Raw genomic sequence first — 23,235 nt, 5'->3', positions numbered from 1 at the left:
TAATATTTTTTTAATTTTTAATAGATAATGGTCACCGTCTCAAGCCACGTCACTATTTAACAGAAGAATTAACAGAAAACTGACGGAATGTATGAAATTGTAAAAAATTCGTAGATGAGGTATGATATTAAAATTTTTTAAAAGTGAGGTATAAAGTATGACTAACCCAATAATTAAGGTAGTTTTATGTAAATTTACTTTAAATTTTGTTTCCAAAATTTGTCTTTACATATCACCGCGTTTCCTGTTTGTAAACTCAGAACGTGACTACCGCACGGGTGACACGCGTCTCCAACCCGGCGTGGGTCCCAACTCCGGTCTCCCTGCCGGTCAACACCCAGGCCCCAGAAATTCAAAAATTAGGAAACAAATCATTTATGTTGGCACTTCAGGTGCGGCTAAGCGGACGGAAATGTTAACCGAAATAGCCGTTACTACCACTCACGTCTGAAATAGCCGTTACTTCTTCCATCTCCGTCTCTCTCTCTCTCCTCTCTCTCTAGCATTGCAGTTCTTCACTGGCACTCTGGACTTCGCCGACTATTCATCTCCCTCTCTCTCTCTCTACCTACATATATATATATACATATATTTGTTCCCGATGACGCAGTGCTGTTAGATTCATGAAGTTTAGTACAGAAATTAAAGATTTCTTTTCTTCTGATTTTGTGTTTTTTTTTCAGGTTAAATTTGAGAGGACAAAAAATTTCAAGAATACGAAACGAGTCTGATAGATTCAGTTTTTATGATTTATGTTTTAGGTTTTGGCAATGAACATGATTTCTTTATGCTAATGATTTGATTCTGTTGTTGAAGCTAGAGTTTCGTTTTCGCCAATTTGTATCGGTTAAATTTTGCAATCCAAGAAAAGTAGTATCTCTAGGAATTCTCTGGATTGTTCTAGATCGAAAATGCGAATTTTTATGATTGGTGATGATTCTGATTGATTTGGCTTCTGTTGTTCTTAGAGTGGAGGTTAGTAAGTGAAGATGATGCCGGGGACACCAGCAACTCCGTCGGCTAAGCTACGAAGGACTCCGTGCTCCACTCCGGGTGGTTCAAAAGTCAGCGAGGAGGAAATTTTGGTCACTGTTCGTTTGAGGCCGATGAACAGGCGAGAGCAGGCAATGTATGATCTTATAGCTTGGACTGCTTGGATGAGCACACTATAGTTTTCAAGACTTTCGTATTCTTCTTGTGCTTTCGCTAGTCTTATTTTGTTCGCTGCTGAATTCTGTCAACCGCGCAGAGGTTTCGATGTGTGAAAATAATTTGATGTACGATATTGTAATTTTTGGTACATTCCTTTTCGTTTTCTTCGGAGTCAAGTTTCTGAGAGAACTGTTTTTACTCAAGTAACTCATTTGTTGTGATTTAAATGCGACATATAAGGTTTTTGGCCTGAAGTGCTCAACTCAGAAGGTTTATGAGGAAGGAGCCAAGGATGTTGCTTTATCTGCACTCACAGGAATGAACGGTAACTGAACATCTAGCTACTAACTCGTAGACTTCTATGTCATTATATCCTGTGCAACATGGTCTTCGTACAATTTTTGCGTACGGGCAGACTAGTAGTGGTAAGACATTTACCATGAGAGGAATCACCGAAAATGCAGTGAGGGACATCTTTGAACACATCAAGAATGCAAGTCATAGTTCATACCATGACCTTTTATATAGCCTTTGGAATCCTCTTGGTACTGCTATAACCATTTTGTTGCTTATGCCCTTGTTGCTTTTTTTTTGATCTCGTAGATGCCAGAAAGGGATTTTGTTTCGAAATTTTCTGCTTTGGAGATCTACAATGAAACTGTTGTTGATCTTCTGAAATGCAAATCTGGCTCACTTCAGCTTTTGGATGACTCTGAGGTATTTACAAGAAACTTTCATGATGGAGATCAAATGGATTCCATTTCATGCTCTAACGTTTCATTCCCCCTTTTTAATGTAGAAAGGCACCATAGTTGACAAGCCACGGGAAGAAATTGTTGAGAATGGCGAACATTTGAGGCACTTAATTGGAATTGTGAAGGTAATGTGTTAATTTAAGTTCATTGCAAATTGTAAGGTGTTTGTCCAAAACTTGAGATGATTTGTTGAATTGATGGAGTACAATTGTTGTTCCAATGAACAAATGTGGTGTTAACTATCTGATTGTAATTGTGTTTCCTAAGCTACTGGCAGTAACTTCTTATCATCCAGTGAACATATTTTCCCATTTGAATGAGAATTGGTGGCAAAATGTTAAAACCTTTCTGCATTGCATAAGATGATCCGTGCATCATATTTTCTGTTTTGTATGATCTAATTGTAAAGTTGTCTTTGCAGCTCAAAGGCAAGTGGGAGAAACTGCCCTAAATGATAAAAGCTCAAGATCGCATCGTATAATAAGGCTGGTTTACATGATGAATTTATATTTTTTAAAATGTTTCATGAAAGGTTGACTCTTATATAGTGCTTTATGAAGACCGTATTATTAGCTTGTCATCCTCCTTTATTTTCGGTTCTTCCTTTCTTGAGTTGGAAACTTGGGTTACACATTTTTAAGTTGAGTCAAGTTTCCTCTGCAGAACAATGTTAATGTGGCAGCCATAAGCCATCATGCATACAAGCATTATTTTACTCAAGCATGCATTAGGGTAAAATCACCAATTTGTTTATTTTTTTCCAGACCATAGAAAGCAGCCTCCGGAAGAGTTCAGGGTCTGTGAGGGCTTTTGGAGCGAGTTTGGTAAGTTTATCCTCACTCAGGTTTTTTGGTAGTAAACAAGAACGAAATTTTCTTCCATGGGTTTTTACTAGAATTCTGGATATCTGCAGAACCTTGTGGACCTTGCTGGAAGTGAACGTGCCTCCCAAACAATTGCAGATGGTGAAAGATTGAAGAAAGGCAGTCACATTAACCGTAGCTTGTTGACACTCACAACCATTATCAGGAAGCTAAGGTAAAGCTGTTGTCAAAATGTTGATGACTTAGAGCATCTGTAGCTCTTGTTCCTTTAGTTTTGTGCTATATGTTCACGTTCAACTTATCCGAATCCTGCCTTTTGCTTTGGTGGAAACAAAAACCTTGAACTTATTTGCATTTTAGCATGGAAAGCTCCAATCTACGCAAACAGACACAAATGCATGAAATTACATGGTACTCATCTGTGAGCATGAAAGTCCATGCTCAGCAGTGGTATATAAAAAAGAAAAGTACTTTTTTTTGCGATAATAATGGAAAATTCCTGGATTGTAATTTGTTGAAAATGTAAGTGCATGCAAGCTATCTAACAAGGCTTTCTTTCACAGCGGTGGAAAAAGAAGTGGCCACATACCATATAGGGATTCAAAACTTACTCGACTACTGCAGTCTCACTTGGGGGAAATGCTCGGACAGCCATTATATGCACCATTAGCCCAGCCTTGAGTCATGTAGAGCAAACAAGGAACACACTCTCGTCCGGAGAGAAATGCTGACAGCGGACGAGAGAGAAATGCTGTACGCGAAATGGATGATTCTGTCCGGAGGGAAACAGAGTAGGCTGCAGCTGGTGAACAAGTTGTGGACAGACCCCCATAACATGCAAAACGTGCAGGAATTGTCTAATCAATATAATCTTTCCGCAAATCAATATAATCTTTCCGCAAATCAATATAATCTTTCCGCTACAATTCTGTAAAAAGAAATTGTTATATGCTGATGTGGATTTGATAATTAATTTAAAAAGTTGTCTAAATACATTTTTTGCACAATATAATTTTTTTTCTTCTTATAGCAAGACCAACTCTGAAGAGAAATCACTTCCATAAATTCTCAAAGGCACAAAGCTTAACCAAGGCCGAAGATGGGGTTTGAAAATACTTTTCAACCAACAATAGACGCAACTTGGTTATAACCTCATTATCTCAAGGCAGATCTCGCCGTTCTTTGAGTCATCAGACCACCAGGGAAGCGCCGAACAAGCTCTGAAGATTAAGGTTGTGAGGATGTTGATGACGTAAATGTTAACGATGATGTCCTAGAAGTCGTTGACAATTAGCCAAGTCGTCACTAAAGGTGATCTCAATCCAGGTTCCTTCGGTGAAGGGTGTTGAAGTGTGTAAAGATGAGTGTATTGAGTTTTTTATTTTATTTTATTTTAGAGAATAGACATCGAATCAGGTAGATGAATGTGGATTAGGATCAGAGTTGATTGTAGGACTGAGTTTTTGGGTTCACAATTTTTTATAAAGTATGAAATCATTAAACTTATTTGTAATTTGTTTAATTTAATTAGATTTGTATAATCCATTTATGTATCACATCAGGACATAACAATATTTTTGACAGAATTGTGACGAAATGCTACATTGATTTGTGACACTTACTTGCGGGACTACATTGATCAATTTTCAATTTCACGGACCATTTTGAGGTCCTAGGTCAATTTCAAGGACCATTTTGATGTTGCGGGTCAATTTAAAGGACCATTTGTGAGAAAAAATGACTTATGTGACCTATTTATGTGTCATATCATTACTTAACGAAATTTTTAACAGAATTTTAACGGAATTGATCTGTAACACCTATTTTTAGGGAGTACATTTAATTGATTTTTAATTTCAGAGACTATTTTAATGGTGATGACCAATTTCAAGAACAATTTGTGGTAAAAACCCAATAAGGAATTTCCCAAACAAAAAAAAGGGAAGAAAGGGGTATATGAGTAATTTGACATGTTTTCAATCGCAAACTCAGCAGGACTCTAGACGAGAGCAAGTTTGCTCCCTCCCTCCCTTCGTTTTCTCTACTTTTATTTCGTATCGAAGTAGAACGACGATACAAAATTCACAGAGACAGATTCTTTCGCATAATCAAAGCAAAAAAAAAAAAAAATCAAATAAATAAATCGGAGAATAATGGGAAGAGAGGTTCCACAGCAACAGCAGCAGCAGCAGGTGGCGCTCGCGGTGGAGCAGCTGCTCGCCGTGAATCCGTACAACCCTGACATCCTTCCCGATCTCGAAAACTACGTCAACGAGCAGGTCTGTATCTCTATCTGTATCTGTATCTCTGTCTCTGTCTCTGTCTCTTGATTGATGGAAACCGATACTTGGGTTTGATTAATTTCCATTGAATGACTGGGCGATTTGCTTGTTTTTTAGGTTTCTTCGCAAACCTACAGTCTCGATGCCAATCTCTGCCTTCTTCGCCTCTATCAGGTAATTTGAGAATTGGGATTTTTAATTATAGTTGTTTTTTGTTTTAGAATTAGTGCGAAAGTGAATTCTTTTAATTGGTTTATGCTTTGCAATCCATAATTTACTGCAAAGATGAATGCTTTTTAATTGTTTTTTTTTTTTTAGGATTCATAATTTACTGAAAAGCGGAATTTTTAGTTGGTTTTTGTTTTGGATTGTATAATTTACTGCAAATTCTTTAGTTGGTTTTTGTTTTAGACTGTATGATTTACTGCAAAGCTGAATTCTTTGTCATTTGTTGTTGGATTTTGTTTTAAACTGTATGATTTACTGCAAAGCCGAATTCTTTGTAATTGGTTTTCGATTTTCGATTCTATAATTTTGCTTGCCAAGCTTTATTCTGTTTAATTGGCATTTGTTTTTTTATTCTGTAATTTACTACCAAACTGAACTTTGTCGTTTTTTTTTTCGCTTGGGGTGCAGTTTGAGCCGGACCGAATGAGCACCCAAATTGTTGCCCGCATCTTGGTTAAGGTCTGTATGAATCTCGTTCTTTGAAACCTTTCTTTTAGTTGTAATTAAGAAGGGTGTTTAATGTTTATGAGTGCTAATTGATGTGCAGGCACTGATGGCAATGCCCTCTCCTGATTTCAGCCTCTGCCTCTTCTTAATTCCCGAAAGAGTGGTATAGTTCTCTCATTCGTTTCCTCCTCCTCACAATGTCATTATTTTTGTTCACATGTGATGGAGGTTCAAATAGATTGTGAACCGTGTGTCTGTGAGTCAAAATTGCAGAATGGTTTTCAAGTTCCTTGTTTATTCAGCTCTTATTAGTTTCTAGTTCTCTGTGTTTATCATCTCAGAGAATTCCAGTATCAATGAGATATTTCGGGATATGGAATGTTATTCTGCTTCTTTGGCCATTGAATATTATTCAGTTAATTCCCTCTTTTGTTTGCTCTAATTCTTTATCAGCAAATGGAGGAGCAGTTCAAGACGCTAATTGTTCTATCTCACTACTTGGAGGTATGTTTCTCTCTGTAGTGTTTGCATTCGGGTCCTCATTACTCATGCATAGCTTATAAACCTACTCATATCCTTGCAGACTGGACGATTCACTCAATTCTGGGATGAAGCATCCAAGAATCGTCACATAGTTGAAGCTGTTCCAGGTATTTTATAGATTATAGATATATATATATATATATATATATATTTTTTTTTTTTTCCGCGAGTTATATGGTTTCGATTTACAGAATTGTTATGGATTTTGTCTTGCTACTGGTTTTTTGTCTATCATCTTTCTTTCGTATTATATGGAATGTTGTGTGTTACGCATGGACTTACAAAAGAATTGGCTGCAGGTTTTGAGCAAGCAATCCAAGACTATGCAGTTCATGTTCTTTCCTTGACTTACCAGAGGGTTCCCAGATCTGTGCTTGCTGAGGTATATTTTTTATATTTTATACATATTCCGCAAAGTGTTTAGGACTTCAACGCTTCAATCCAACCAGGGGAGGGGCATTGAATTTTTTATGTTGGGCTCTGCAAAACGTGTAATCAATTGTGCTGTCACAGGCTATCAACATCGAAGGTTTAGCCCTGGACAAATTCCTTGAGCACCACGTAGCTAATAGCGGTTGGATTCTTGAGAAAGGTCAAGGCAGGGGTCAGCTCATTGTCCTACCTCGAAATGAATTTAACCATCCTGAGCTGAAGAAAAACACTGACGATGGCATCCCATTAGAGCACGTGGCTCGCATCTTCCCCATTCTTGGTTGATCATCGTATCCGCTGATCTCTGTGCTCATGGAGACTCTTGCCATATTTTGAGCACAAACTTCAGCATTCTGAGGCCAGCTGCAGCTCTAACTTTTATTCTGTTCGAGACTTTTGAGTTTTATGTCGAAAACTAGACGGCTGCTTATCCGCGGGATTTCTTGACTGTAATTTTATTGAAGCTATCAATTTTCTTATTCGAAAACTTTTCCGAGGCACGACAAAACCTACTCCTCTCCCTCCATTCTGTTCTTCCTTTTTGCCGTTTTCGATCGCTTAGATTGATCGCTGTTTCTTCTCAGTCTCGACCGGCTCTTACGGTTCCTTGATCATAAAAGAACAGACATTTTAACCAAAATGGTCTTTTGAGATTGAAATCGATAGAATGGTTATTAAGTTTGTCCACCATTAATTATTTTGGTCTTCAGTGAATTTTTGTTAAAAAAGGATCAAAATAACAAAAACACTTGATATAATAAATAATGGATCAAAATAATTTGACAAGTGGTGAAGATATTTTGTCTGTTTTTCTTATTTAATGAATTTTTTTCACTAAAGAACCAAAATAATTGACGATGAATAAACTCAGAGAACAGCTCTATTGATTTTAAATCTTAGGAACCAAATTAAGAAGTTATGTTAATATTAGACATCATTTTGACTAAAAAGCTCAGAACAAATAAAATTTCCCGCATGTTATTTGCCCGCTATTGTACAAACAATATTATAAATCAAGCCTCGAGTACAAAATAAACGCTCTCAATCAAAACTAGGATTAATTAAATGGTGAAACTTTTATTTGGCCAAATTGGACAACTTATTGAATGAATATTTTACAGTGAATCTTTATATCAAACGCCAAGTCTAGGCCTAAAATTAGCGCTTAAAGGCAAGAATCGCTGCATCTTCGGTTCTACTTCTACAACAGCAGGATCCGATATCCCGCACCACTTACCCGGCAATGTCTGTTTTTACGCCGGTCTACGAATTAACACGACGGAAAATAAAAGAATCGACGGCCTGCAACTCTACAGTGGAGCTCCGACGAGCAATATATTTACAAGTTTGAAATCTACTGTCCATGAACTGACGGAGAAAGAGCTCCTAAGAATCTCTTAACTGTTGGCTATTTACTCTTTTGTACTATGGTATAACTTCCGACTGAAATTTTCTTTTCTTTTCATGAACAAATCACTGCTGTATCGTACACGAGGGCCGGGACAACCTTCCTCTAGGAATGGTATCCTCTCAACGAACGCCGGTTCCACTGCCTTTGTTTCTCCCTTGTCCCTGACATTGGTAACACGCACTCTATAGTTTCTTATCCGTGGATCAGCATCTTTTGGAAAATGCTCGAGCCAAATGAAGGCGGGAGTGTATTACCGAGGAAAATTGATTAAGAACTTCAGTGGCATATCGTCTCTCCGTAGTTGACCCAGTTCACAAAGCTATCAGGATACTCCTCGAGAACATTGGAACTCTCCCCGTTATGAAAGGACAACCCCGTTCCTGCCAGCTCCTTCCCCTACCAGACCCAAAGGCCACAACAGAAGTATTAATGAATGACATTGATGTCAAATGTTGAAGTGAAGAAAATTATTTTCTTAAGGAACAAAATTCTACAGAACCTTGGAATTAATCAATTGGTTTCATAAACGGCAACTATTAAGTGAAAATATTCATAGCAGATGGTTACACACCTTCAATCTCAATCCATATTCACTAGTAGATGGAGTGGAATCCCCAATTATTCCGTTAACAACATTCTCCACTGATAGCCCCTCAATTGGAGATGCAAGTACTGACGACCTGCAATTATTGCATCTCAAGTCTCAGCCAATAGGCAATGTTCAATACAGTTTAAGGATATTTATTGTTGACCTCTTTTCCATGATCAACGAGAATATTATCTCTTCAGAGCTCAATTTAAAAAGTACCTCTCAAATGGCTCCTCCTCACAAGAATTCCCAGACGAAGATAGCCAGTCCAGGTCAACAAAGTTTGAGAAGTTGTACGTATCTCCACGTTCAGAATAGTAAATATGCTCACTTTCACACCGGTATCTTTGAAACTCTCCAAAAAGTTGCCTGCGAGGCATCGAGGGAGTGTACCTATAGAGAAACCCAAACCATTTAAGCGTCATGATTTGTATAACAAAACCGTATCATCCAGTCTTCAGAAATCACAATATAAATGAGTTGAAACATAAGCAATGCACAGAGAAGCTCACTAGCACATGATATGCGATAAATTCTTCCTCGTGTGGTATGGAAAAACTGAGAACATAGAGACAAATAACCAAAATACGGTGTCTTATAAGAGTAATGATTCTCATTTTGTATTTATTAATACCGACCAGATAGAATACAGGATTCATTCCAAAATCAATTACTTCATACTCTATTGATCACTCCGAAGTACCTTTTTTAGGCTTCCTAGTTTCTCATGTCCTCTTTGATGAGTTTTTTCTTTTGATTCATTTCTAAATTTCTGATAAGTTACGTAACAATAAAGACTTAATAAGTTTATCACTACTTCACCATGTTGCAAAGAAAGACAGGGTAGTAAGAAAACCTTGAAAATGCAATATCACTCTCAGAAGTTGATATATCAGGTGATGACTCTGAAAGAATCTTGCTTTCTTGTTGTGATCGATCAGGCATACAAGGGTTTGTGAATTTCTCCTGCTTAACATGTGGGGATGACATAAGTGAGCTACTTTCTCGAAGAATGTTGCCATCGGAATAAGATCTTTTGAAAATGGATCTACAGATATAAAAGGGATCAGGTGAGCAAATGGTCCAGCAATCAAATTGTAGGAGACATGCATGAGTAAAAAGCAGCTGAAAATTACACAATAAATACAACATTAAACAAGTGTTATGGCCCGTTTATCATTACTATTTGGTACACGTGTTAATGAAAAGATATCCATCATAAGATCACGCTAGTGAAAACTCATTGCAACATATTCATAGGGGTTAAGTAAGCACACAAATAAGTGCCAATATTTCATTGGAAGTTTCATTTTCCATTTTGGACCGAAGGCTCCTGTGATGTGGCTAAAAACATACAATGAAACAAAACGATGATTGAATTAAATTTAATCCTTGAAATACCAAGTTACCAACAGTGCTTTCATGGATAGAAAACGCAAACTGAGCTAATTAATGTCAGAAGAATCGCATAGGACTAAAGGAAATTCCAGCATGACTTGTGCGATGCATGGAGACTCAAATTGATTTATTCTATCTGACAAAAATAAAGATTCTCAAGGCTTTGATTGGGCTACTACATACCTTCCATCTAGATCCTTATCTTTTGGTTCATCCCTCCCGGAGTAAAAATTCTGGTCAGAATCCAATTCCCATAGTGCAGGTTTGCCTTGTTGTGGTTGAAAATGCCCTAGAAATCTGCTCAAAATATTAAAGGAAGAAGTAAATTCTAGCAGTATATGCATGAAATAATAAAAATCAACATAAATCAACACAAGCATCGGCAAACAGAATTTCTAAAAGACCAGTTTCAACGACAGGCAACAATAACTGTACAATAAGTTAGAAAAGGACACTTTTAATCGGAGGAAAGAATTAGCCTCTTAACCGTGCCAAAGTTGAAAACAGTTAGACAAGAAAATACAAGACTCGGACTTGGTGCAGAACTTACACATTAATTGCATCTTGCTTCTCTGCATCCATGTAAGCATTGCTGTAATACCGTTGAAGAGTTCTAAAGAACTCCTGAGACTGAGTTGCTGCTTTCCACTGACCCCTTCTTTCAGAAAATATCTGTACAGAATTACAAGTTCAAAAGTTTCAAAGAACCGTAGTGAAATAAAGAATCAAGGTCATTGAATAACCAATAATTTTATTTCATTTATTTATATTTTTTGAGTTGGATCCAATCAACCATCAGATCCCAAAGCATATTAATTCAACAAAATTCGAAATCAAATTTCTTACCTTATTATGTGCAGCGGAACCACCATACTGGTGTGCAAGTGTGTCACCCATTCTTTCGTAAAATCCCATCAAATCATCAGCCAAAGGAGTATCAAGGTCTATCCTTGGATTGTCTATAGCTCCCAAAGCATGAAGCTGGTGTCCCAATGCAGCCAACCCATAAGCATACTGAGCAACATTTGTGCGATCCAGACAGTCTATGCAATTGGTTCTAAGCACCCCGCTCTGGAACATGGATGGCTTGACAGAATGATTACCATTTGCAATATTTCTGCCTCCGCTTGGTTTACACTCTATGTTATCAGCATCCTCAGTACCATTAGCTTCCTTGTCACCATTAGCATTATGTATTTCGGGAGACAAGTTACTGTCAAAATGCCTGTTCCACATTACACCGTCAATGTTTTAACAAAGCGATTTTCTGAAGAGCATTATACAGCAGCAAACCTCTTATGAGATTATATTTATCTTATCCTTTGAGTTACATTTTTACTAGGGTAGTGAACATAGAAGCGAAACCACTTTCTTAAAGAGAGTGCCCAACAAGAAACGGAACAAAAGTTTCTCAACTGGTTCAGATCTTTTTCAATTCAGAAAGAAGAATAAAAGTTTCTCGAGGATTTAGTGAGGCACACCAGTAACAAAAGATGCACAATAAAGGACCGGTTCTATCTGCACTTTTTTTTCTTCCAATGACTAAAAAGAACAAACGGTGAAATCACAACAGACAAACAGCAATTATTCTCAACACATCAGAAATTGTACAAAATATTTGTATGGTTCATATATCCAATAGTAGGCATGCACAAATATTATTGGAGCATGAAAACTATTAGACGAGATGACAACTTACCCAGAGGAAGGCCACTTAATGACACCGTCAGGTCTCAGTGCTGGGTTAACTTGACAATAGAAGAACCCAGTTAGTGTCAAGGCATATGTAGCCACCTTGCCCAAGAGTAGTAAAGCATCTGTAGCTTTGCTGGACGATGGAGAAACAAGGGTAACATTTTCAGTCATAACAATTTAGGGTACCACATTATTAAATTAAATATTACAAATCAACCAGAAGCTATACCTCCTGGGATGTTTGTGGAGGTCCCAGTGAAGGAATTTCAGACGGTTCTCATCAGATAGGTCTTTATTAATGAAATCAATTGCATTAGCAAACTCTGTACGTAGTATGGACTCCCGAGGCCTCTTCTCTTGTGTCTGTTGATTGCCGAAAAAGAAGAGAAAGAAACTAATAATTAGAACAGAAACATGAACCAAGAGGGCAAGAGGAGAACCAAAAAGAACATGCCAATTTCAGATCAGCACGTGTACTACATTTAGGCTCAGAAGGCAGATTCTAGGTGAAAATTAGTTTCTTCGACGACATGCAGTTCGAGAAAGCAAGAAAATAAAATGATGAATATTAATATGAAACAGCATCAACATAGAATCTCTCGCTAATGAAATTTACCTTGATCAGATTCAATATAATAATGGGGTTCCCATATCTCTTGACAAGATTTTCAAAGTGCAGCCTAGTGGCTTCATAGTTTTGGTCCTTCTTTGACACTAAAAGGAGACAAAAAATTAGTTACAGGAATTCACAGAATAAATCTTGACAGATGCAGCTTATGCAAAGGACATACATATTATATCTGGTTTGATATTTAAACGTGAGGTTTCCTGTGACCAAAATAGAGGGATTGAGCCCCGGTTCTGCACAACAGAACTTATCTGCATTGGAAACCCCTCAGGAACATCCTCACAGACAATCTGTTCTGTCTCAACGTCATTAGCTACTCTTCCCTTTTCATTAACACCACGTTTCAGATACCTATATGAGTAAAAGCAACAGGTGAGTCATGCACAATCCACACATGTCGATAAGCGTGTGAACCTTCGAGAAATCTAAAGTTATACAAGGGTACTAAGAAATAAAATATCACATCACAATTTTGACAATCATGGTAAAGATCGTCCCATCACTTAACTTACGGACCACAAAATCAGCACAATAAATCCCAGATGTACCAGAATAGCGGGTTCCTGATTACATCTTACAGAATTACTCAAACCTAGTAGCCACCAGTTCGAACATAGTCACCACTCACCAGGAAGCCAATACAATTTTCCCAAACTATATCTACGCATCCATTTACATTAAGTATGGAATTCGATAAGGGAACTAAAGTATGAATGCCGCCTCACCTGGTGCCTGCATAATGACGTGAACGTCTTGCAATAAGGGTCAGCTTGAAGTCACGTCCAGATATAGAGAGAGTGGCCTGCATTTAAATATCATTAATCCATCAGTATAAAATTCTAAAATAAAGATCAAAACAAGGGCAGAAAGACTGCACTCAAGTTTTTCTATAAAATTTGAAACAGATAGAGCAGGTAAAGATCTTAAGAAAGTAAATAACACAAAAGCACATTCACTTGAACAGATAATCTTCTACAGGACTTCACTCACTCCACAAAGGAAACCAAAGATGTGAGCACCTTTGTATTAAAAGGCAGTAACAGGTACTAAATTTTGTAGTTAAAATAATTTACATAAAAACAGCCCCATTAACGGGTATATCTGAAACCTGTACTAAAGTACCATTAAACTAACCAGATAAAGCATTAATAGGTACTTTCCAAATTGTCTAAAAACCCTTCGAACCTCACCTGTTTAAAGAAGCCATAAACCAATGCAACTGTCCAAAGAGTATTTTGGAGGTGATTCCGAATTCCCCGAGTTAAGAACTCATTCCAGACAAACATGGTTTCATAAAGGACATGTCCTGCCTCATTCTTACACATGTTCTTTTGCAGACTACGCATAACATGGTATGAGTAGCTGAAAAAGAAGTCCTTTGTAAGGTCCACTGTGCATAAGAGCTTCTTGTATCTGAAGCCATCAAAGAAACAGAGAAATTATTAGCTGTTAAAACCAGAAAAAAATTTAGAATAAAACATATGGTAAGAAAAAATAGCCAATTGGGTGAACTGTAACACAGAATATGAAAGGATTTTACACCATAAATCTTGGTAACACAATGCTTCTCCATAAATGGATAAAAAATGTAACTAAATTTCAAGAACTATGTCCTAATATTTGCAGAATTTCATTTAAATATATACCTCAATGCAGACAAACAAAAACCAGCAATTAATTTGGGAATGAAAAAATCAACCCCTTTATAACTTGTACAAATGATTAAAACGAGGAGATGGAGAACAATTCAAACTGTAAAGATATACTAATCCCAATCTAGAAACCCTGACAGCATATCATGACATCATTATAAACCGGGGGGGGGGGGGGTGTGGGGGAGAAGAATGTCACATCGTAAAAAAATTAATTCCCTTCAAATAGATGAATAAAATACAGTATTTTTCTGAGCAATATTCATTGTTTCCTTCAACGTCCCCTCACTAAATACATGTAAAAGAAAAATGGACTAAAGACCTGTTTTCATTTTTAGAATTAGTAGTACTGGATTGGACAGAAGAATTCAGAAGTGGTATCATTTCACTCTTGGAGACGGCATATACAGTATGACCACAGATTGCGCCTATTTGTCTTCTTTTCGTGATAAGCAGCATGTAATAGGGCCCTAAAAATTTTACGAATCCTGAAAGCAGAAACGAAAAATGAGTAGTGCAATTATTTTTACTTTTCATTAATTGCACAAGAAAGTGATGTCAAAGTCCTATACCAACAATTCCGTAACAATTGGTGACAAACTTCAATCCACCGGTAGCCTTGTTCCCTTCATGTATCCGCCACAACAGGTCAGAACATTCTCTTTCAGTGTACGTGGTAGAATCTTCACGAATGTTAAGCTCACAAGGGTCCAACCGGTCAATCTTTAGTACTCTCCAATACGTTCTACTCTTATCTCTCCCAATCATGTAAAAGTTCTGAGGCATGAAGATGAAAATGTATAAGTTAGGACGCATCACAACGCAGTTTCCACAAAGCATAATTAACATGTAAACTGATGAAAATGCAGCAATAACCAAACATGTCAAAAATCAACAAAATTTGAGATTTCATATGGAGGCAATACAATAAAGCAAAAACATTTCTGATTCAAACTTCACAATTAACCAATGTAAACAATTTCAGCCCACCAAATGACAAGAGAATGAATCTAAACGGATCAAATGGAGCTGAACCATTACCGCTCGTGTCTCGTAAAGCCGGAATTTCTGCATATCTACGTGTTGGGGAGGAGCCCGAGTTTCGCCGCCACCCAATTGAGACATAGGCTCATTCTCTGAGGACGCCATCGATCAAGATTCGAAATCTTCAGATCCCCGAGCCTCAGGCTCAGGGTTTCTATCAGAATGGCATGCACAGAACAACCAAATCAGCCACACAAAATCTTGTACGACCGAAAAACTACTCGAACTTCATTCACCTAACGAACCCCATGTATGAATTGTGGGATTTGGCTGCTTCAAATACAACATTCACAATCAAAATCCCAGCTTTAAAAAGAAACCAAAAAAATCAAAAACCTTCAGTTGCAGACTTTGACCTTGCCAATTCCAGCTCCTCCTCTTCCCATTCGCAAAACCAGGGAAATCGAAATCTGGGTTCGATTCAGCAAAGTAAGATTGAGCTTTTCCTGGTTTAAATTTCTGATCTTTTCGACCGAGCAAATCGAATAAAGGGGTCGGAGAATCAAAATTTTCCGGGAGCGAATAACCCAATTGCCAAAATTAAGCAGCCAATTGGAATATATACGTATAATTATAGATATTTACAGAGAGAAAACGCAGAGACAAAAGATAGAGGAGAGAGAAAATGGAGGTTTGAAAATGGAAGCTTTATATGGAAGGGAAAAGCAACTCGGAGAATATCAAGCAGAAAATTTTGGGGGCGGAAAAAGATGATAAATATAAACGAAAAATTAAAGAAAATAAATTGTGGAAAAATAGAAGAGTTGGGAAGTTCGAGAAGAAAAGGGGTTGAGTTGAGAGCTCAAAAAAGACCAGAGCGCTGTAGAAATTTAGTAAAAAAAATAGGAACAGAGACCTAATTATTGCTTATAATGTTTTAATATTTTTATTTTATTTTATTTTAATCTAAGTTTATTTTAATATAGTTTTCATTTTATAGAAAGCCAATTATGATCACTTGCTTGCAAATTCACAACAGTTTTCTGTTTTAAGGATCGAAAGGTTAACAAAAACATTTTAACGTCTCTTAATTTAAGGTTCACAAGAACATTTCAACTTCTGTTAATTGCTATCGTGGTATACAGTACCGAATTGAAATTCACCTAAATGTCGAGCCACCCGTGGTGGTTATTTTTTTTTGTACGGTTTGGCATTTTTCTATCAGAAAAAGGGAAGGAGATCTCACAGACCCAAAGGTGGCCACAACCTTGTGTGACCGCTCAGTCAGTCCACATATTATTTAATAAGTTTTTTCTTAAAAAAAATCATATGGTTTTTTATTTTATTTTTTTGGAAGAAATATGGTTTTTATTGTTAATTTGTTGTGATATATTTTATGTAATTAGTTGCTAATTTTGGCTAATTTTCACTATAATTATTTGCTAATTTTGGCTGACCTTGGTTGCTATTTAATTCCCTTTATCGGCCCACATAAATACCAATTATTGTTTGACAAAAAAAAATACCAATTATTGAAGTTAATTAATTGACCATAATTATCGTGTTCATTAGTCTAATTGCCAATTGTAAAATTTTTGACTTTTTGTTGCTTTTTAAGATTACTAATCTTAAAGGTTGGTTTTTGTAAGAGTTTGATTAAGTAAATTAGACGCAAAAAGCATCATGTCGTAATTAGACCATCGTAATCACTAATCAAAGCTAGAAAAACAGAAATTTCAAATTTATCCTATAAGTTGGAATTAATACTTCATTTTATGTACAATTGGCATTAGTAAGTTCTGTCACAATACTTTCAATTTATGAACCTATGATTATATAGAAGCCTAGGGATTTGGCTAATAATTGCTGAAGGCAAGACGGGTCCAGAGTATAATTATGTTACGTCTGTGGAACTATCGACCGTATCGAAGAAATTTCAAACACTAGATACAAGCAATATTGTGTAAGAAAAGAATCAAGTTTGAGACATCAACAATGAGCAAAAACTCATAATTAATTGAGTTAAAAAATCCTTCACTGAAAAGTTATTACGTAATGTGGTATGGTTTGGTTATTACTTGATTTTTTTTTTTTTGTACTTTTTTTTTTGGACAAAGTGGTTATTACTTGGTTTATCTTGTCATATTTTCTACACAGCTGGTGAACTACGTAAGTTTTCATCTCACTACATTTCTCAGGATATTCATAAAATGCTAGTATAAACGTGTTGATCGTCAGCAAACCCTATTACCATAACCCTAACTCTAACCCTAACCGCATTTTGCCACAGTACAAACACTGTAAACAAGTAACAACTTCACAACTCATATGTTATGAAAGGAACGAGTCGCTCACGGACTGCAGAAAAGAGAAAGTTCCACTGGCCTTGACTTCAGTGGCCGTACCACAAACTACGATTGTGAAATATATCAGTTTTTATTGATTTATTTATTTCCAAAGCATGCATTTTGATGTTGATAAAATATATATATTATATATTTTGCTGATAGCTGGTATCGGGCGATCGCCAGGTGGATGTGCAGTTATGAAATTAAACCACTCTTATTTCGTCCTGATGCAGTTGACCCCATGATTTCTTGTCACTTTAACACCTGTCACTCTGCTATATATATAGCTAATGATTGAAATTGATTAGCATTACGTTCACATTAGCATATTGACCTTAACAAAATAGAAACGTGTTTCATAGTTCAAAGCATGTTCAATTATTGATGCCTTGGTTAGATTTCCATGTGCTCAAAGTCTCCACATGATTTGCAAGTAAGGTTTTGAAAAACGCTAAGTTCAAACGTTAAGCGTTAGTCAAGATGATGAGCAAATCAAGTGTTTAAGCGGGGTTTTGACAAACTAGATGAATTCAAGTAAATTCATTATATTTTGTAAAAATAAATGCATGTTTATACTTAAAAAAAAATACATAATTCTATTAAGATACATAAATTTAAAAATAGAATACATATAAATTAGAAAGTATTAGAACATATTAAAAACATAAGGAACCAGAATATAATGAATGTTTATTTAAGTATTCAATAAGCGTTTTACAATTTGTTTAAAAAATAAAATAAAATGCAAAATGAAAGTTATATATTTTATGTTTAAGTAAGAGTTAAGACCTAAGTGAGTCTAGGCGGGCCAGGGGACGGCTAGATGGGCTAGGCAGACGCTTTTCTTAGTTTTAAACATCAAGGAGTTAATTGAGACGGTGACCAACCGCCTAATATCACATAACATTGTTTGCAAGGGAGTTTGATTGGAGCAATTTTTCAATATGAATATCGTATCATTGTAATTGTCATAGTCTCTAAAGTAAGAGTTAAAAATTGTTAGAGTTATCAATCTAAGTCTACATATAATTAATATAGGCATACAACATGATTATATTTTAAGAATTTAAGATGTAGTATTAAGAGATGAATACATGTGTTGTGCATACCTGAGTTTAGCAAGCTGACTAGAGAATATTGTGCTTCACCCCATATGTATCCAAGTGCTCTTCTTGTTGTTTAGATTATTTTAGTGTAATTATCCAATCGTTTGAATAAAAAAATATACTTGTTATAACATTAAAGAATTTATAATGGTGTCGTCGTCACACTGACAAAGTTTACCGTAAATATAAACTCTCGTTGTGTTTGAAGAACGCACATGTGGACCAACATGCTTTGATACAATGAAGAAAGTTGGGGTTTTAGCATAAAATCAATTAGCAATATGGGGATTAGTCCAACCTCTTATAAGCCCTTACAAGATTTCTCATTTTACATGTTGGATTCTTTTTTACCTTCACACCTAATAATGTTAACAACTATACCCCGACCACGAGGTGTTGCCATCACAAACAAAAAACTTTATAATGCTTAATCAATTTGGCAATGAAGAGGCCGTTGCGAACTGGTGAGCCAGCATACACCCTATGGCTGAGGCAAGCTTGAGTATATACCATATGCAGTGTTAGTAACCAAACCATATTCTTTTCTTCTATGAACGACCTACCAACTATAATAATACACAGAAGCACAAAAAGAAGTCTTTTTTTATTGCTTTTTCTTTTGATAATACTAGTTCCTTGTTAGGCACATGTGAAATCATTTCTAATTTGTCAACGGAAAATTATTGTCACTTGGTTAGACAAATAAATAATAATCTGCCGCAACCATATCATTCAACTCATTTGATAATTCAATTCCTTTATATATTAATCAACCGTAATGTTAACAGAATCCATGAATTTCCCCTCCCTCTTAATTAAAAGCATAGAAAAATATGTTTCATGAGCTTCGCGTAAATACCACCCAAACAAAACAACTTGCCATTTTTTCATTCACGTAGAGCTAACTCTATGAAAACCTCCCTAAAAAACTCTTTTAAAACTCACCATGTGTCTTTTTAACATGTTTATTCATTACTCCGAAACTCCTAAGTTAGGGACAAAACCAGAATTTCAAGATGGGCTAGATTGAATATCCGAAAAATATTATTATTTCTTACTGAAATATTGTTTTGACAACGAAGAAAAGATCTCTCTAAAACGTTTTTGCGCTCTAAAACGTTTTTCAACAAGAATTGATAAATTACAATATTTGAAGTAGCATCCTAACCAACATTATAGAGCACATCAACCCCCCTCACAGCTGGGACAGTAGTGGTTATGATTGTCCATTAAAACGTCTCCACATCTATAGCAGAAAGCAGTTCTGCACCTGTAATAAAAAAATAAAAAATAAAAACAGAAATTCAAAGTACATTCAAGAATTTACTGAACGAAACTAGTTGAAATAGCGTTGAGAAATTTGTACATTACAGGTTAAATGTCAGCAGAGCAATGGGGTAATGCCTATATGGCTATATCAAACTCTAAAAAGCGGAAAGCTTGTTCTGATCTATAGACTAGTTAATTTATAGACTAGTTATATAAACGAAGAAAATTCAAGTTTAAGTTCTGTAGCAGAAAGCAGTTCTGATCGAGAAAGTATTTATGTTTTATCTCGTTCTTTTGAACGTAGTCAAACAATCACGCTTCAAATGAAGCTGAGGCTGAAGCTGAGCGGAGCAACTATGCCAGTTATTATGTCAATCTATCATCATAGTTCTGTTCACTCTTTTCACAAATCTAGTAAAATGTATCGAGGCATGGCAGCCTTATTTCTCTACATACTCCCTCGGAACTCCAGATTACTCCTCATTTCCCAGGCAAGGACAGAGGATTCCAAAGATAAAAATTTTAGCTCAAACACATTTGTTATTTGAGAATATAACCTTAACGGAGGTGACAGAAAGCCAACAATTCCTCCAACTAGGGATTCGTTATTGTATTGTAAACCTACTTAAGGGTAGATGGTTTTCAATCATGTGAATATCGGGAAGTCAGCAATTGCTGTTTTTAGAGGTTGAACGGGATAACGAAGTGAGGAATCTGCTTTATATTGTTGATGCTTAATATATAAAATTTTGCGCAAATGGTATATGCCTCCAAAGGTTGTACTTACTGGTTTTGTTTATCCAATGCAGTTTCCTCATCTTTGGTTCTTATCTAACTTTAAACAATAACGAGCAAAACACGAGAACATAATCAACCTCATGAGATTTACACAACAACCAAGGAAGGCAAAGCAATCGAATTCCAAGTGATTTGATTATAACAGCAACAAACAATGAAATTTTTACTGCACATTAATAACCAAGAAGTAATTTCAACAAACAATTGAAGTAGGATAGCAGATAAAAAACTGACCTGCACATCATGAACATGCAACCCACCAATTTTTCCACATAGAACCTACATTTGGGGCATCTGCTCCATTGTTGCTTCTGCACAAGGTCCATCAACATGATATCCTCCTTTTCCCTCTCATCCTTATTCAACTTTAGAAACTCCTCGCATTTGATCCCCTCATGCCAAGGAACCTTACACTGAGCGCAGAACATTCTCCAACAATTCGGATACCCCGATTGCCTCACAAACTCTGTCCCATCATCAATCAACATTGCAGAGCAATCCTTGTAGGGGCAGTAAAATTTCTCTGACCCAAGAATAACGACCTCACACAATGCACTTCCCCACCGATCAACCATCTCCGGAGGCAGAATCAGCCGGCAATACTCCGGCTCCAGCAACCCTACACAATCAGGAACAGGGCACCTAATGCTGGTAATGTTCTCTTGAAGCTTGGAGGCCACGTAATTGACCATGCAATCAGTACAATATGCATGGCTGCAAATTTTTATGTCAAACTTCTCGTGTGCTTCCTTGTGTTCCACGCAGATTGTACACACAAAATCAGTCGGGTCATCAACAACCTTCGAAATATTAGAAGACTCCCCAAGTTCAGATAGAGAAGAACACATAAAGTTGTCATAAGCAATCATACCACCGATTTCTTTTGTCAGGTTCGCGAGATGATCATGTCATTGCCATCAAGAGAAGTGTTGGGGGTGTGATAAATTGATGTTGAGAGTTCAATGTCTTCCTCATAATCATCAGTGTAATAATCCACGTCGATTTCACGCAGACGTTCTACCTGACCTTGACCTGGACTACAATCAAAGGGCATCCGAGAAAGCATAAATTCTTTTTCACTGCTAACTGAAGACGAATTGGTCAAAAATCATATTCCTTGATGTTAGTTCTTATATCGTATTTTGGGAGGGGCGGTTTGAAAGCATGGCATAAATTCTTTTGCACTGCTAACTGAAGAAAAATCAGTCGAGAAATCATAGTTTCGAGGAACATTTTGAATGCTTGGCCTTGAAGTTTCTAGGAAGCTCCATTTCTTCAACTTTGTCTTCATCTTCATCTTCTTCATCATATCCCTCAAGGGATTTGTTATTCGCTTTTTGACGTGCTGTAAGATTGCGTTGCACCACTTGTTGGAGCTCCGTGCCCTTTTTGGGCATGACAAGTATGGATAATGTTTAGCCTGAACGTTCACAGCTGCCATAGAATCGAGACTTGAGACCGATCGACCGAGTTCTTAGATTTTTTAGATTATTCATCCAGTAAAGATACATTGCTTCTTACATATGTATGAAGGCCAAGCTCATATATATATATATATATATATATATATATATATATATATATATATATATACCTTCCTGTAATTTGTTATATAAAGCGCGTACCCTAAACCCTAATTAGGTAAAATATAAGTCTCGGTCAACAACCTTAATTAATTAAGTTTCCTCTTTTTTTAACGTCAACAAGTTTTGCCCTTCTATTATTGTGAACATCAATGAATTGTTAACTAAATCACTTGATATTCGAGTGACTTGATATACAAGTGACATTGTCAGTCCAATATGGCAAGAATAATAAAGTCTTAACTCTGATTAACCAATTACGTAATACCTATTTTGTTAGACTTATTAGTTATTACTTATTATGGTAGGACAACAATTTATTTTAATAGTCATTTTAGTTTATTGTGTGAACATGGAAATTCCTGAAACAAGAACACGTGTACAAAATAATATTTTGTGTTAATGATTTGGGGTTACAATCTCTTTGTAATTTGATCCTCTGATTTGATCTTCGTAAGGTGTAGATTTGTGGATTGTGTTGTTGATCCAAAGGGTCGTTGAGGCTTGATCTTGGATGAACGGTTGGAAGTTTCTTCAAGGGCCTTTAGGGCTTGATCTTGAAAGTTGACGAAAGTTTCTTCAAGGGCCTTTGGGGCTTGATCTTGATGAACAGGATGAATAGATTTTCAAGAGCCTTCGGGGCTTGATCTTCATCCTTGATGAAGGAGGATGAACGGATCTTCAAGGGCCTTCGGGGCTTGATCTTGATGAATAGTTGGCGGATTTCTTCAAGGGTCGTTGGGCTTGATCTTGATGAACAAGGATGAATGAATCTTCAAGGACCTTCGGGGATTGATCTTGATGAACAGTTGTACGGAACTTCAAGGGCCTTCGGGGCTTGATCTTGAAGGTTGATGAACGCTTTCTTCAAGGCCGTCGGGGCTTGATCTTGAATTGGTGAAAGTTCTTCAAAGGCCTTCGGGGCTTGATCTTGAAGGTTGATGAACGCTTTCTTCAATGGTCATTGGGGCTTAATCTTGAATTGGTGAAAGTTCTTTAAGGGCCTTCAGGGCTTGATCTTGATGAACGGATGAACAGATCTTCAAAGGCCTTCGGGGCTTGTTCTTGGGCCTTTGAGGCTTGATCTTGAAGGTTGATTAACGCTTTCTTC

General features: G+C 36.6%; 3 protein-coding genes across 8 annotated transcripts; 1 reads left to right on the top strand and 2 right to left on the bottom strand.

Moving 5' to 3' along the window:
• The first annotated feature begins 94 nt into the window (after positions 1–94).
• Positions 95–7,150, top strand: LOC137747171 (eukaryotic translation initiation factor 3 subunit K). Of its 6 annotated transcripts, XM_088687962.1 has the most exons (16): positions 167–1,129; positions 1,250–1,277; positions 1,393–1,477; positions 1,756–1,869; positions 1,952–2,032; positions 2,329–2,392; positions 2,672–2,731; positions 2,821–2,945; positions 3,295–5,010; positions 5,131–5,187; positions 5,650–5,700; positions 5,789–5,851; positions 6,142–6,192; positions 6,272–6,338; positions 6,531–6,613; positions 6,745–7,150. In XM_088687962.1, the coding sequence occupies exons 9-16, from the start codon at positions 4,885–4,887 to the stop codon at positions 6,946–6,948; spliced, it is 702 nt and encodes a 233-aa protein (XP_088544088.1). In that variant the 5' UTR covers positions 167–1,129; positions 1,250–1,277; positions 1,393–1,477; positions 1,756–1,869; positions 1,952–2,032; positions 2,329–2,392; positions 2,672–2,731; positions 2,821–2,945; positions 3,295–4,884; the 3' UTR covers positions 6,949–7,150. The 6 variants fall into 6 exon arrangements, with proteins under 6 accessions (XP_088544093.1, XP_088544088.1, XP_088544082.1 ...); XM_088687967.1 differs by having other exon boundaries at positions 95–1,277; positions 1,956–2,032; XM_088687956.1 differs by having other exon boundaries at positions 167–1,277; positions 2,329–2,439.
• Positions 7,151–7,720: 570 nt separating this feature from the next.
• Positions 7,721–15,925, bottom strand: LOC137747519 (phosphoinositide phosphatase SAC3). Its single transcript, XM_068487644.2, has 17 exons — positions 15,437–15,925; positions 15,078–15,350; positions 14,609–14,813; positions 14,359–14,524; positions 13,575–13,797; positions 13,110–13,186; positions 12,548–12,735; positions 12,373–12,470; positions 11,986–12,119; positions 11,761–11,889; positions 10,908–11,286; positions 10,612–10,733; positions 10,245–10,358; positions 9,520–9,711; positions 8,883–9,056; positions 8,646–8,754; positions 7,721–8,470 (listed from the first exon to the last, which is right to left on the bottom strand). Exons 2-17 carry the CDS (start codon positions 15,183–15,185, stop codon positions 8,351–8,353), a joined length of 2,538 nt encoding a protein of 845 aa, XP_068343745.2. The 5' UTR covers positions 15,186–15,350; positions 15,437–15,925; the 3' UTR covers positions 7,721–8,350.
• A 3,734-nt stretch (positions 15,926–19,659) lies between these two features.
• On the bottom strand, positions 19,660–21,410 carry LOC137747738 (E3 ubiquitin-protein ligase RSL1-like). Its single transcript, XM_068487895.2, has 2 exons — positions 20,776–21,410; positions 19,660–19,744 (listed from the first exon to the last, which is right to left on the bottom strand). The coding sequence occupies exons 1-2, from the start codon at positions 21,408–21,410 to the stop codon at positions 19,660–19,662; spliced, it is 720 nt and encodes a 239-aa protein (XP_068343996.2).
• Positions 21,411–23,235: the final 1,825 nt, after the last annotated feature.

This window comes from Pyrus communis, chromosome 2 (assembly GCF_041283825.1).
Source record: "Pyrus communis isolate YQ-2024b chromosome 2, ASM4128382v1, whole genome shotgun sequence".
NCBI lineage: Eukaryota > Viridiplantae > Streptophyta > Magnoliopsida > Rosales > Rosaceae > Pyrus > Pyrus communis.
This window is presented reverse-complemented; position numbering and strand designations above follow the sequence as displayed.